This window comes from Borostomias antarcticus (genome assembly GCF_949987555.1).
Source record: "Borostomias antarcticus genome assembly, chromosome: 2".
In the NCBI taxonomy this organism is placed as follows: Eukaryota; Metazoa; Chordata; class Actinopteri; order Stomiiformes; family Stomiidae; genus Borostomias; species Borostomias antarcticus.
In genome coordinates this window covers 21,447,031-21,459,575 of record NC_140235.1, presented here as the reverse complement: position 1 = coordinate 21,459,575, position 12,545 = coordinate 21,447,031, and the positions used below count along the sequence as shown (strand labels likewise).

At 45.1% G+C, this 12,545-nt stretch overlaps 1 protein-coding gene across 3 annotated transcripts; it reads right to left on the bottom strand.

Annotated features, from left to right (window-relative positions):
* Positions 1–980: 980 nt before the first annotated feature.
* pxdc1b (PX domain containing 1b) lies at positions 981–12,323 on the bottom strand. Of its 3 annotated transcripts, none has more exons than XM_084461491.1 (6): positions 12,177–12,323; positions 11,487–11,777; positions 5,313–5,404; positions 4,855–4,972; positions 3,124–3,235; positions 981–1,119 (listed from the first exon to the last, which is right to left on the bottom strand). In XM_084461491.1, the coding sequence occupies exons 2-6, from the start codon at positions 11,740–11,742 to the stop codon at positions 996–998; spliced, it is 702 nt and encodes a 233-aa protein (XP_084317617.1). In that variant the 5' UTR covers positions 11,743–11,777; positions 12,177–12,323; the 3' UTR covers positions 981–995. The 3 variants fall into 3 exon arrangements, with proteins under 3 accessions (XP_084317617.1, XP_084317619.1, XP_084317618.1); XM_084461493.1 differs by having other exon boundaries at positions 11,655–11,777; XM_084461492.1 differs by lacking the exon at positions 12,177–12,323 and adding an exon at positions 11,916–12,146.
* Positions 12,324–12,545: the final 222 nt, after the last annotated feature.

Below are 12,545 nucleotides of genomic sequence, written 5' to 3'. Positions count from 1 at the left end.
CACGCATGGCCCTGTCCGTTTGTGCTCTTAGATTAGATTAAATTTTAGGACTTGTTTCCTTTTCGAAGGCACTGGGCTGAAGACTCCCACTGTGAAACTGCAGTCAGCTGTTTGGATGAGCCTGGTCAGCTTACATAAGCTATGACATCATAACAGCTTAGAGATGACCCACAACACTGCTTCCTTGAACTGCTCTACAGATGACAAGCCCAAAATGCAGATGATTCAACTACCCCCACAATAACATTGTATGTAAATGCAAATGTACAGAAATCTAAAATAGTGATTTGATTACTTAAAAACCATAATATTGAAGTATGAACTACATGAATAACCAGATTCATCAATTTGACATGTCTGGTGTGGCTTAGTCACATTCACCGACAAAAACATATTTCCATTTTACTAAAAGCACATATCCCTTCCAAATGCAAGTGGGGAGCCTGATGCCTTCACTCCCACAAATAATAATCTCATAATGCTGCACGTTATGAAAGCACTGTCGGTCAAAGACATCACATCAACAGCATTGGTGAGAAGACGGGTCAGAAGACTCATTCTTCTTCTGTGATTACATTTCGCCTTGAGACACAGGTGTGAGGACTGAGGAAGATTGAGGCACACTGGTGACACCACATACAATGGCATGGCATACTTTTTTTTTGTTCTTCACAAAAAATGCAGAATATCCCTTTTTTTACAGTCTTCCAGCCACTTCTCCACCAACATGTCTGCCCCGTATACTGTAGCTGCTCACCTCCGCCACCTGCTCCATCATCTGAGGCAAAGCAGAACGCTGGCCTGGGCAGCAACGCAGTTCGAGGCTGCACTTATAAGCAGCTAGCTATAGCAGGACAGTCCTGCATAGCTGGGTCACGTGCTGTATTGTAGATGTGCGAAGTTCCTCTCCGACAGCATCTACACAGGCAGGGGTGTGACCCCCCCCCCACCCCCCACCACCCCCGAAACCCCCCTCCCAGCCCACAGGGGGCGCCTCACTCCAAGATGTCGGTCTCGAAGGGCACCAGGTGGTAGTAGGACAGATTGGTGACGTAGGCCTCCGGATCTTCGTCACAGATGTCTGGTTCCACAGGGAGGCACTCTGGGCCATCTTCATACCTGGAGAAGGAGAGTCAGAGCCAATCACTCACTACATAGGTCTGTACATAGACCCTCACAATGTACAGAGAGCTATGTACTGAATCCAAACACCACTTGTGAAATCGTACTTGTACTTCGAGGGTGTGGTCTTTTGACCACATTGTTATAGGCTGTGCAGTAATCGTGTAAGGTTTGTCTTGAAGTCTTGGTGGATTGTGTTGTGTTATGGAGGAGAGTGTGTAGTGTTTTGTTGTGTTGTGTTGTGGAGGACAGTGTGTTGTGTAGTGTAGTGCAGTGTAGTGTTGTGGTGGAGAGTGTGTAGTGAAGTGTTGTGAAGGAGAGTTGTTGTGGAGGACAGTAGTGTTGTGGAGGACAGTATGTAGTGTTGTGTTGTGGAGGAGAGTGTGTTGTGGAGGAGAATGTCTTGTGTTGTGTTGTGTAGGATAGTGTGTAGTGTTGTGGAGAAGAGTGTGTAGTATAGTGTTGTGTTGTGGAGAAGAGTGTGTAGTATAGTGTTGTGTTCTGGAGGAGAGTGTGTAGTGTTGTGTTGTAGAGGAGAGTGTGTAGTGTAGTGGTGTGTTGTGGATAGGGATGAGACGGTATACTGTAAAACTGTGAACCGCGGTATAAACTGTCCACGGTATTAGAACCGTGACATTCCCGGTGTTTACGGTATTACGTTTACGGTATTACACAATAATGCGCTGCTGAAACTTCACATTTCAAGTTGCTTGCAACAGTTAATTTTGTAATTTAATATAAGCTAAGTAAAATACTTGTTTTTTTTTGTGTGTTGGGGAGGTGAAATGCCGTATACCGTGAAATACCGTAAACCGTACCGTATAACTAGATACCGTACCGTACCGTACTGTAATGCAAAAATCCATACCGTCTCATTCCTAGTTGTGGAGGAGAGTTGTAGTATTGTGTTGTGAAGGAGAGTTGTAGTGTAGTGTTGTGGAGGAGAGTGTGTAGTGTAGTGTTGTAGAGGAGAGTGTGTAGTGTTGTGGAGGAGAGTGTGTAGTGTTGTGGAGGAGAGTGTGTAGTGTAGTGTTGTGGAGGAGAGTGTGTAGTGTAGTGTTGTGGAGGAGAGTGTGTAGTGTAGTGTTGTGGAGGAGAGTGTGTAGTGTAGTGTTGTGGAGGAGAGTGTGTGTTGTGTTGTGGAGGAGAGTGTGTAGTGTAGTGTTGTAGAGGAGAGTGTGTAGTGTTGTGTTGTAGAGGAGAGTGTGTAGTGTTGTGTTGTAGAGGAGAGTGTGTAGTGTTGTGGAGGAGAGTGTGTAGTGTAGGGTAGTGTTGTGGAGGAGAGTGTGTGTTGTGTTGTGGAGGAGAGTGTGTAGTGTTGTGTCGTGGAGGAGAGTGTGTAGTGTAGTGGTGTGTTGTTGAGGAGAGTGTGTAGTGTAGTGTTGTGTTGTGGAGGAGAGTGTGTAGTGTTGTGTTGTAGAGGAGAGTGTGTAGTGTTGTGTTGTGAAGGAGAGTTGTAGTGTTGTGTTGTGGAGGAGAGTGTGTAGTGTAGTGGTGTGTTGTTGAGGAGAGTGTGTAGTGTTGTGTTGTGGAGGAGAGTGTGTAGTGTTGTGGTGTGTTGTTGAGGAGAGTGTGTAGTGTAGTGTTGTGTTGTGGAGGAGAGTGTGTAGTGTTGTGTTGTGGAGGAGAGTGTGTAGTGTTGTGTTGTGGAGGAGAGTGTGTAGTGTTGTGTTGTAGAGGAGAGTGTGAATGGATGGTCCCTCCCTTTGCTTCCTACACACACCCAGGGAAGGAAGAGGCACTGAGACCCTTCCTGAGGTGGGGGACGCTGCTCGCATTCAAGGAACTTTACACACACACACACACACACACACACACACACACACGTATGTATGCAAAAGGGTACAGCCACATGAAACTAAATCAGTTGAATGTGTTTGGGAAGTAACAGTATACTAAAGAACATGACCGATGTGGAACTATACAGTACGTCTCTCACACAGAACCATGTTGATTGTGAAACCGGAGGACAACAGGTTAAAACTGTGGCGTGCTGCTCACTGGTGTTCCGCTGAGTCCGTGGAGGACGGCCTCTCTTTCTCCTGAGGGAGACTCTCGTCAAACACGATGGTCTCGGTGTTGGCCAGGCAGAAGCCATTAGACCGCATGATCTCTGCAGGACACACAGACAGAACGTCACGTCAGCCGGATGGGAGAGTTGTGGGGACGGCACCAACCAGACGCGGGTCTCAGAATACTGTTTGACATCATTTCAAAATGCTTGGCTCAGGCTTGACTGATCTTGCCTGAGACCATGGAATCAGTGGGGCTCAGAAACCAGTTGAACAACAACAGTGTGTTGTAGTTGTATGATTTGGGAGAGTCATAAAAGCCACGTACAGTGGCATTTATTGTAGGGTACAGTTAATAATCAGTGGAGACCAAACCTACCTACCAGGATTATGTCATGTAAAATATGATGCCCTGTTAACTTAGAAACATGGGTTCATCTGACTTTTTATCTACCCATTTTGACTGAGTTTGTTCACACTTTTTGTTCTTAAACGCATTTCAAACTAGAAAGGGTGCTCAGAGAGCACAGGGCTCCGCCCATTAATGCATTTTATTGGTGTAATCGAGTTGAAATGGTGAAACTCACTCCTCAGTATTAATATAGCACACTTGTACCATTGAAGAGTAAGCTTTTTGGTGGTGTAACTGATTGTGGTGTTTATCAGAGGTCATGTATGAACACAACTAAACATACTTGTGTACTTGTGTAACTTGTTCAGCCATCAGCCATTACAGACAATAACAGAAGTCATAAGTTACAAAACTTTATACAGAAATTAAGTTCAGTGTTCATTCCTCTGGGGGGCAAAAAGGACGGGCACTAGCCCAGTGTCCATGCCTCTGGGAGGGATAGGGCACTAACCCAGTGTCCATTTCTCTGGGAGGGATAGGGCACTAGCCCAGTGTCCATGCCTCTGGGAGGGGTAGAGGGGAACTAGCCCAGTGTCCATGCCTCTGGGAGGGGTAGAGGGGCACTAGCCCAGTGTTCATGTCTCTGGGATGGATTCAACGTTGGCTTATGCTACACACCTCCATCGAGTTTTGTGAAAATCGTTCTGGTAGTGTTTGTGTAATCCTAAGATATTATTTTGTTTTACATGCATAGAAGCATAAGATAATATTGGTTGCTTAAACCGCAAATAAATTAAGTTGATATCTAAGATGATATAAATCTGACTTGATTCCTCATTGTAACAAAGAGCCAACGTTCTCTAAAGAAAAATCATCAATTGCTAGACACGTACATTACCGCTTGGCCAACGGTGATATGGCCACCAGTGATATAGGAAATCCGTCAGGAGAAATAAATATAAAGAAAAGGAAGCCGGTCCAGGTATGTCAAATGTTGTTTTCTTTTAATTTGTGTATCCGCCCAGTGATTCTGATCCGCACCAAAATTTTAATTTGTTCTAACTTGTCCCATGCTACTACACCCCTCCAGTTTCATGAAAATCCCTCTGGTAGTTTTTGTATAATCCTGATATGTGACCGAACAAACAAACTAACAAAATAACACACACGACCGAAAATATACCCTCCGCCAGCGGTCGCTGGGCGGAGTCAATTAGTTTACTGAACTTAGTTATCCGTGTTCCTGCAAAACTTCTTCTCACAAATTAGTTACTTTACTCAATTTTCCTGAGGCAACGGGTTTCACTACTTTTTAAGTAAAGTCATGCAACACATCTTACAGTGATATATACAGTAGGCCTACAGTACCTGATATCTTGATTGGGCTCTGGAAGCATGGCTGGATCCTGTGGACATTATCGTTCCTCAGCACCTGGTCTAGCGGTGACCTTTCGAAGAACGTCAGCATGACCTCTGACCTGGCATACTGTGGAAGGGGATACGAGTTCTCACGTCACTCTGTGGTGTCTACCATTGCCACTTGGACATCTTTAACAGTCAGTTGATGGTCGTAGCCTACAGTATGCTGATGACTGTCATGACACCGTCGCATGATAACGTCACATGTTTGTGTCCCAAGGTGACAAGTGACATGAAACAGTGTGCAGAGTCGAGACAACCACACCAGTCAAGTGAACGCGAAAGAGATGAGAATCCTATTAATTTGCGCGCAGCGTATAACAGCGCCTTTGAATTCATGTGTTCAGTGTTCGGTGTTCAGTGAGCGGCAGGAGAGTCCAGTAACCGGTTAGATCACAGCACAGTACCTTCCAGGGTAGGTTGATGGCATTCTTCAGAAGCCGCTCCACCTCGTTCAGCTTCACCTCGATGTCGCTCGCCTCCTTTATCTTCACCAGGCCTGAACAAGCAGCAACACAAACACAAGAGAGCAACGACATCTGTATCACTTCAAATGAACATCAAACAAAGCGTAAGCAAACCCACGTGGTGTCCTTTCAAGGGAGCCTGCCTTTTTAAAGGAGTAGTAAAGGGAAAAATCATGTTTAGCCCTGTTTTAAGGTTACTTATGATTATATACAATGGTTCAGATCAAAACGTTGACAAAACTAGTACTTTTGAGAAAGTTGCTCTACCACCGTTTAGGTCATACAATGGATGTGGGTGGGCACCTTGAAAAATCATTCAAAAACATGTTAAACTCTCGATTTCAAAGACAAGAAGCTCACCGAGGGAGTAATTGGTGTCTGTTGGTGTTCTGACATCAAATGCAAAGTATGAATCCTGTAGGGTTTTATTGATCATTATGAAATCCATTGACTTGTATTGACGCGACCGTTGTAGATGTGTAGATCAATCCGCAGAGTGGATTCAGGAAGCGGAATTACTTACGTTATTGTTATGTTGCTAGGCTACCTAGTTTGCGGAGGTTTACACACGTATGTGCAGCGACTAAATAGTTCTATGCTAAATATTTAAAAAAGCCTTTCCAGATGAACTAGAATCTTACTTTATGGCGAATTATATGTCAGAACGCCAACTAACACCTCGGTGAGTTTCTTGTCTTTGAAATTGAGAGTTTAACATGTTTTTTGAATGTTTTTTCACAGTGCCCACCCACATCCATTGTATGACCAAAACGGTGGTAGAGCAATTATCAGACTTTCTCAAAAGTGCTAGTTTTGTCAACTTTTTGATCTGAACCATTGTATATGATCATAAGTAACCTTAAAACAGGGCTAAACATGATTTTTCCCTTTACTACTCCTTTAATACCAGAACTTCCACTCACAGGAAGCACGCACGCTCGCGGAACCATATCTGTGCGTCGGCCGTAACAAAGATTGGCCGCTTTGACCTTCGTGCCCACAGACGCCGTATGTGTCCGCCGGGACACACAAAGACAAGATGGCCCAGGAGCCGAACCCTGCCTTGGTAAAAGGTTGCCACAAACGCTTTCAAAGGTGGAGGTCAGTTTAATGGAATAACCTTCTATTCACAATGCCGCCTTTCTGATCTCAGCCCTGCAGACAGCGGCAGATAAGAATAGACTCCCTCGCTTTGCAGTTGTTTACAGAGAGCGCGGCGAGGGCTGACTGCAGATACTCTGCAAACTGTGAGAGAAGCTTCAAAGAAAATAACGCTGATAACTCATCGCTTTAAGGTATTCTCCTGAGGATGCAGGTTCTGCAGTAAATCCATAGACAAGAGCATTAGAAAAGTGCAACGTGTATCCGCTGTCTAGCTTTACATGGAACATTTTTATCTGAATCCAATAATAGCAGACACACACACACACACACACACACACAGGATGAGTGACTAGGCCTTTAACAGTGGGAGCCAGTGGAACACTGAAACCATTCATCAGCACTACACTCCCTTATGACACAATGGTGATCGTCACCCAGGCCATGTGTTCTAACCTAACCATCGTCAAAACACTACTTAGGGTCGATGACTACGATGTAGCGAGAGCATGACAATGACGAAGGCTGGGTCAACAGAAACGGACCTAGCAGGCTCCTAACACGTACAGTGCACTCAGTAACCACAGAGCTTATCCCGTTGGATGAGGGGATGAGAGGCAGCGGGCGGCACTCTGTTGATGTGCCTCATCCATTTATAATGTCCCACAGAGATGACATCACGCCCCAGGGGTTGTGAGGAGTGATTGGGCCATTAAATCATCAGTCGGCCCCCTAAGACTCTCCCTCCCTTCCTCCCACACGGCCTGAGGATCACTCGGCCTCAGGATCCTGTTCTCATACCTCCAAGATTCCAAACAGGCAATATTCTCCGAGAGAAATATCACGGTTCATGATCCATAGTAAATCCTGTTTTGTCTGACAATTATTATGGTGTTTTATCTTGGACTTAAACTGGTTATTATTGTCCTTAGGAAATGAGCATGTCATAGATAACATAGTGTTTGCTTGAGCAAATGCTTGTAAATATTTTTTGGGTGCCTCAGAGAACGTGTAAATCTATCCCCCACAAGGTGGTGGACAATCCAAACAGGGAAAACACATGAAGATAAACTGTCCTTGGAAACAAACCTACTGGTTCCCCTGCAAACAGATTTCTTACATCTATCCACAGGATTCCCCCCGTTGATACAGAAACACGAACAACGTGAGATCGAGTGTGGAATGCCGAACAAAGTTGTAGATTTGAAACAGACGGAAACATCCCTGCTGTGTCTTCCTTTCTCAATTATCTATATTTAGGAGTAAACCTTACATCTATAAGCCTGAAAATAAGCCATCGAAGATGTTGAGACCAAAATCAAGCTGTGTTCGTATCCTTCCAGGCCCCCTGAGTGCATTTCCTGACACTTCCTGTGGACGAGTCCATTTCCTGTCTGGATGTCCTGTAGGCTGGAGTGGTCACAGAGAGCTGCCCAGCATGCTGTGTGTTCTCTCTCTCTGTCTCTGTGGGAGATTAGGGCCCCTAATTGGTCTGATTGTCCTCTCCTCCTACCAGCTGTTATGTTCAGTGTGCAGAATGAGGAATGTGCCTGTGGCTACCAGTGTGATAGCAGGTATAGCTTCGGAGGCTGTGATGGTTCCCAGATGCCTCCATTCTTCCCAGTCTTTGGTGTGCTGTAGGTCATGGTGTATCACTCTAGTTCATTATGGGGCAAGAATACCTCTAAGTGTAGCTAACATGCTAATGTAACCACGCTGAATTTGTTAAACATACAGCCTGCCTGTGTGCGCTAATTGCTAGCTATCGGTAGTGTAGCTGGCTATGGCTGTGTTTGTGGTACAGCAAGTAGTCACATGTCTTTGCAAGTCAAAGGACTGACGATCGAACCCAGTGAGGAGCAAGGGAGGTTGACGAGTAACTCTGTGACACCTGTCTAACAAGGCATTTTAAGTAGTGTATGACAGTTGTATTACATAGCGATAACTATGGTCACTGTTGTTGCATTGTGCGTGTTAATGCTGCCATATAATTACATGTTTATGCAACATGTGTTACATGTTTTTGTCTTGTGTAAGGATATTTGGGTAGGATGAGTAACACCAAGACCACATGTGTGGGGACTTCTAGGAGGTTGACTTAGCTGTACTTAAATGTCTGATGACTATTTCAACATTCATCAGACACAATTTCAACACTATTTCAACATTCACCGGACATTTAAGCACAGCTAAGTCAACCTCTTAGAATAAAAGACTGACTCATGTCAGCATGGTTCTGCGCTATCAACTGACCACTCTGTCCCGGATTTCGGCGAACATGCTCTCCGCCCTTCTCAGCCAACGGTTATGCTGTGTTCAGATACAACAGAGGCGAATATGAGTGGTTTTTGGAATGTTGGACGTTTGGAATGGTGTTTGCTTTGTTACTGCCTTTTGTTCAATGTCTAAAAGGAGCTCTAATACTCTTGTTTGTCCAGATTGAACAAATCAATTCTCATGCTAAGTCTTACAACGGGACAGACGTTCTAACAATGTGGTGCCTTGTCTCCGTTGTTGTAACTCAGCCCCCCCTTTCCAGAAACAGAACGTCAAACATAAGAAGTCTTTGAACACACACAGCTCCGGTCTCCGCTCTCCCTCTCGGAGTCGGGTCAGTCCGGATGCCTGGGCAGCACCCTCATAGCTGGCTCACATGACACCCATGTTCTCACTTCCTGTCTTTGACCAAGAAATGTACAAACCGAGGAATGCTAAATATAGTGGCTGTCCTCTCCTCTCTTCTCCGTCTGTGTATCACCCTCTCTGCTCCTTTCTTTTGCTCCTCCTCTCTCCTTTCTCGCCCTCTCCTCTCCTCAGCCAGCCCTGTGTATCACCCCCTCCTCTCCCCCTCCCTCTGTATGACTGTATGCTTCTCTCTCACCCTCTCCTCTCCCCTTTCCCGTCCTCTCCTCTCCACCCCTCCTCTCCTCGGTCAGGCCTGTGCGTCGCCCTCTCTCGCCATGACATCAGCCCGGAAGGTCCAGTGAGCCTATCTGGTTGCCTGGACGACACAGTGCGGGAACAGCACAACAACAGCAGGGCCCCAGAAACGAGGAGGGGAAGTTTCCTACTTCTCCTTCAGCCTGACTCTCTTCTCATCTGAGCGCCAATTAGAGGGAGGTACTGTACTGTAAATGAAAGATGGAGCGGAGGGGGTAAGCTATAGAGAGGGCATTGGGCACAGTGGGATTAATCTGCGGCTGGCAATCCATCACAGACTAGATCAAATCCACCCCCCACCCCCCCTCCCAGTATCCAGAGTACCACTGAGATGAAGTCTTTGATCCAGTACCCCATCTAGCTGCATTTGTTGAAACCAGGATATGAGAATGAGAGAAGAAAAAAAGAAGAAGTGTAAAATCGAGTCATTGAGTCTGGCATCCCTTCCCATCATGCACTGCGTGTGGTGGAGGCGGCGCGAGGGGGACATGGTAAACATCTTTGACGGCTATTCAGGGAAGAAGCACGACCTCCCAGTCGTCGCACAAAACGGCTTGTTTCCAAAACACACTCCCAGCCCCAGTGCACACGGACAAGAGGGCAGTGCCAGAGAGACTGTGCAGGGCGATCATAGACGAGGCACACACTGGGACTCCTGCCAGCGCCCCTCATCAATGCCAATGTCAGGGGACCACAGTGACAGACAGCCAGGCACCTGGATCCCAGGGGCCGGCGACATGTGTCTGGCTTACATGTAGCATGATCCTACTGACAAGGTCTTGCTATTGCTTTACTGTAGCATAGGAGCTGAACTTCTGAACTGAATAGGACTGAAAAGCTAGTGATTTGATGGCACGGGTGGGCAGAATAGACTATTTATACTGGGGAGTAAGCTTAACTAGTTCAGGTTGGTTACAATAGTCATAGTGTGATATCTGGTGAATGGAATATAATATAAAAGTATAGGCTGCTATGTTATTAATGGCAAGTTGAATCTGTTCTTTTCCAAACTACTGATTTCCAAAGTCATCTGCATATAACATAATAATAATAATAATGATTATTATTAGTAGTAGTAGTAGTAGTAGTAGTAGTAGTAGGCTAGTAGTATCATCATCATAATCTCATTATCATAATCTTAATAATAGGCTACTGATTATTATTATTATTATTATTATTATATTAATATTATCGTTTTATTTGTACAGCACTTTTCATTGTGAAAAAAGAGAAACAAATTGCATTACATTGAAAAAGCTTTTCTAAATAAGTAGCCTAGGTCTTTAGACTGTATATCGTAATTTGTACATTGCACTGCATTTTGTCTGTATTTGCAGTTTTTGTACTGTTTTGCACGGTCATGTTTTTGCACTGTCCTGTCCTGCACCATGTCCTACATCATCTACAACAGCATATGCCTTATCCCTAGTCAAATTCCTAGTGTGTGTGAACCATATGACAATAAACACATCTTGAGTCTTGAAAAGAACCCAGAGTCTGTGGTGCTCTCAGATTGTCAGGGAGAGAATTCCAAAGACGGGGGACATCTGAGCAAAACCTGCATAAACCCCCTCTACCTGTTTGACCTGCATTGCATCCTGTTTGGATCTAGGAAAACTTGAAAAAGGGAGGGAATGATGCTGCAGAGCAAAGGGCAGACAGCTACAAATACGTAGGCCTGGACGGTAGGCTAGGCTATAGTGTGTCACCCCAAAGCGGACTCAGTGAATTATTAAGCAGCTTTTGTTTACTGAAAATTATTAAGTTTGGTGTTGCCTGTGTCATAGCCTGGAAGCCAGATTCATCGCGATTTTTTTTTTTTTTAGTTTTCCAGATATAAACTTTTTTTCGCGGTGAGTCTGGCTTCCAGACTAGGCCTACCTATGTCAACCATTCGTCGCCTATGTCAAATGTAACTAAACAGACAGCCCATGTTTCATCAGCTTAACAACAAATTTAACTGGGACTAACAGCTATTGTAATAGGCCTATCTTTCAAATTGTTCTGTATAATGCCCATAGGCCTACACCATGTTGGCTAAGCCCTAGTAGGCCTAGACACTGGACCACTTACCCTCTATGAGTGGAGACTTGGAGAGGTCTCTTCTGTCCTCGGGGAAAGATTCAACCAGTCTTTTAAACAACCTCCCCAAATCTGAGTAACTCCGGTGCAAGTACAAAATGTTTCTATCCGACCACTCTGTTCTGATCTCGTAGAATTCCTCTTCTTCTCCCCGCTTACTTATTATGAGCCTTCGGATCCCGTTAACCCAGCAATCCTTGACGAACATGTTGACCAGAGAAGTCCCCTCGAACACCGCCGATGCCATTCTCAGCCGTCAGTCCAGCATTCTGAAAGGGAGCACTGAAGGAGAGGATCGGACAGTGAGCTCAAACATCCCGATACAAGATAACAAATAAATTATTAACTTGAGAGGAATGAAAGATACATGTTTACAAATGTATACGCAGTTCAGAAACTTTGGACCAAACTCCGACATACCGATTTGGCAATAATATATTGGGCAGGATGTCAGATGCGCTTGCTCAGCCCATTGCAGACGCAAACTCAAACGTGGCACTGTTAACCCGGGGCACGAAAATAAACGGTTTCGCCAGCTAACAGTTTTATCACCAAAATCGAAGTTCTACTGTAGACTCGAGGAGTGTTCATTGCCACATTGCAATAGCCTACTTTGTCAATCCTCTAACAAAAAAGTTAATTGCCTCTCCCCAAATTAGAAATACATGGTCTAGATCTTACTGTTCTGCTATAGTCCTCTGATAATCTTCATTTGTGCCCTAGATGCCATCAGTTGAACATTATCCGAAGCGCATCTCATGCATGGTCCGGTAGACTACTTCAGCTCGCCTTAGCTCTCCCAGCACTCCCAGAGCACACTCAACAGAAGACAGAGTTGACTGCTATGAAGAAAATATCCTTGTGCTTCCTCCCCTCGACTCCTCTCCCTCCCCTCCTGTTCTTCCTCCCTCCTTCCTTGTCAACACTGTGCATAATATGCCAGGAATGCAAACTGGCCCCAGAGAGACCAACCAAAGTTGTCCATTTGCAGCTGCCTTCACACTTAGCATCATCACCACAACAATTACTTTAGTATTGTAGCCTGCACTA

Coding starts and splice junctions, on each gene's coding strand:
- pxdc1b (XM_084461491.1), bottom strand. CDS start 11,742: ATGGCATCGGCGGTGTTCGAGGGGACTTCTCTGGTCAACATGTTCGTC. Junction 5,405..11,486: donor CAAGTCTCCACTCATAGAGG/GTAAGTGGTCCA, acceptor CTGCTTGTTCAG/GCCTGGTGAAGATAAAGGAG. Junction 1,120..3,123: donor ACGGACTCAGCGGAACACCA/GTGAGCAGCACG, acceptor CTCCTTCTCCAG/GTATGAAGATGGCCCAGAGT.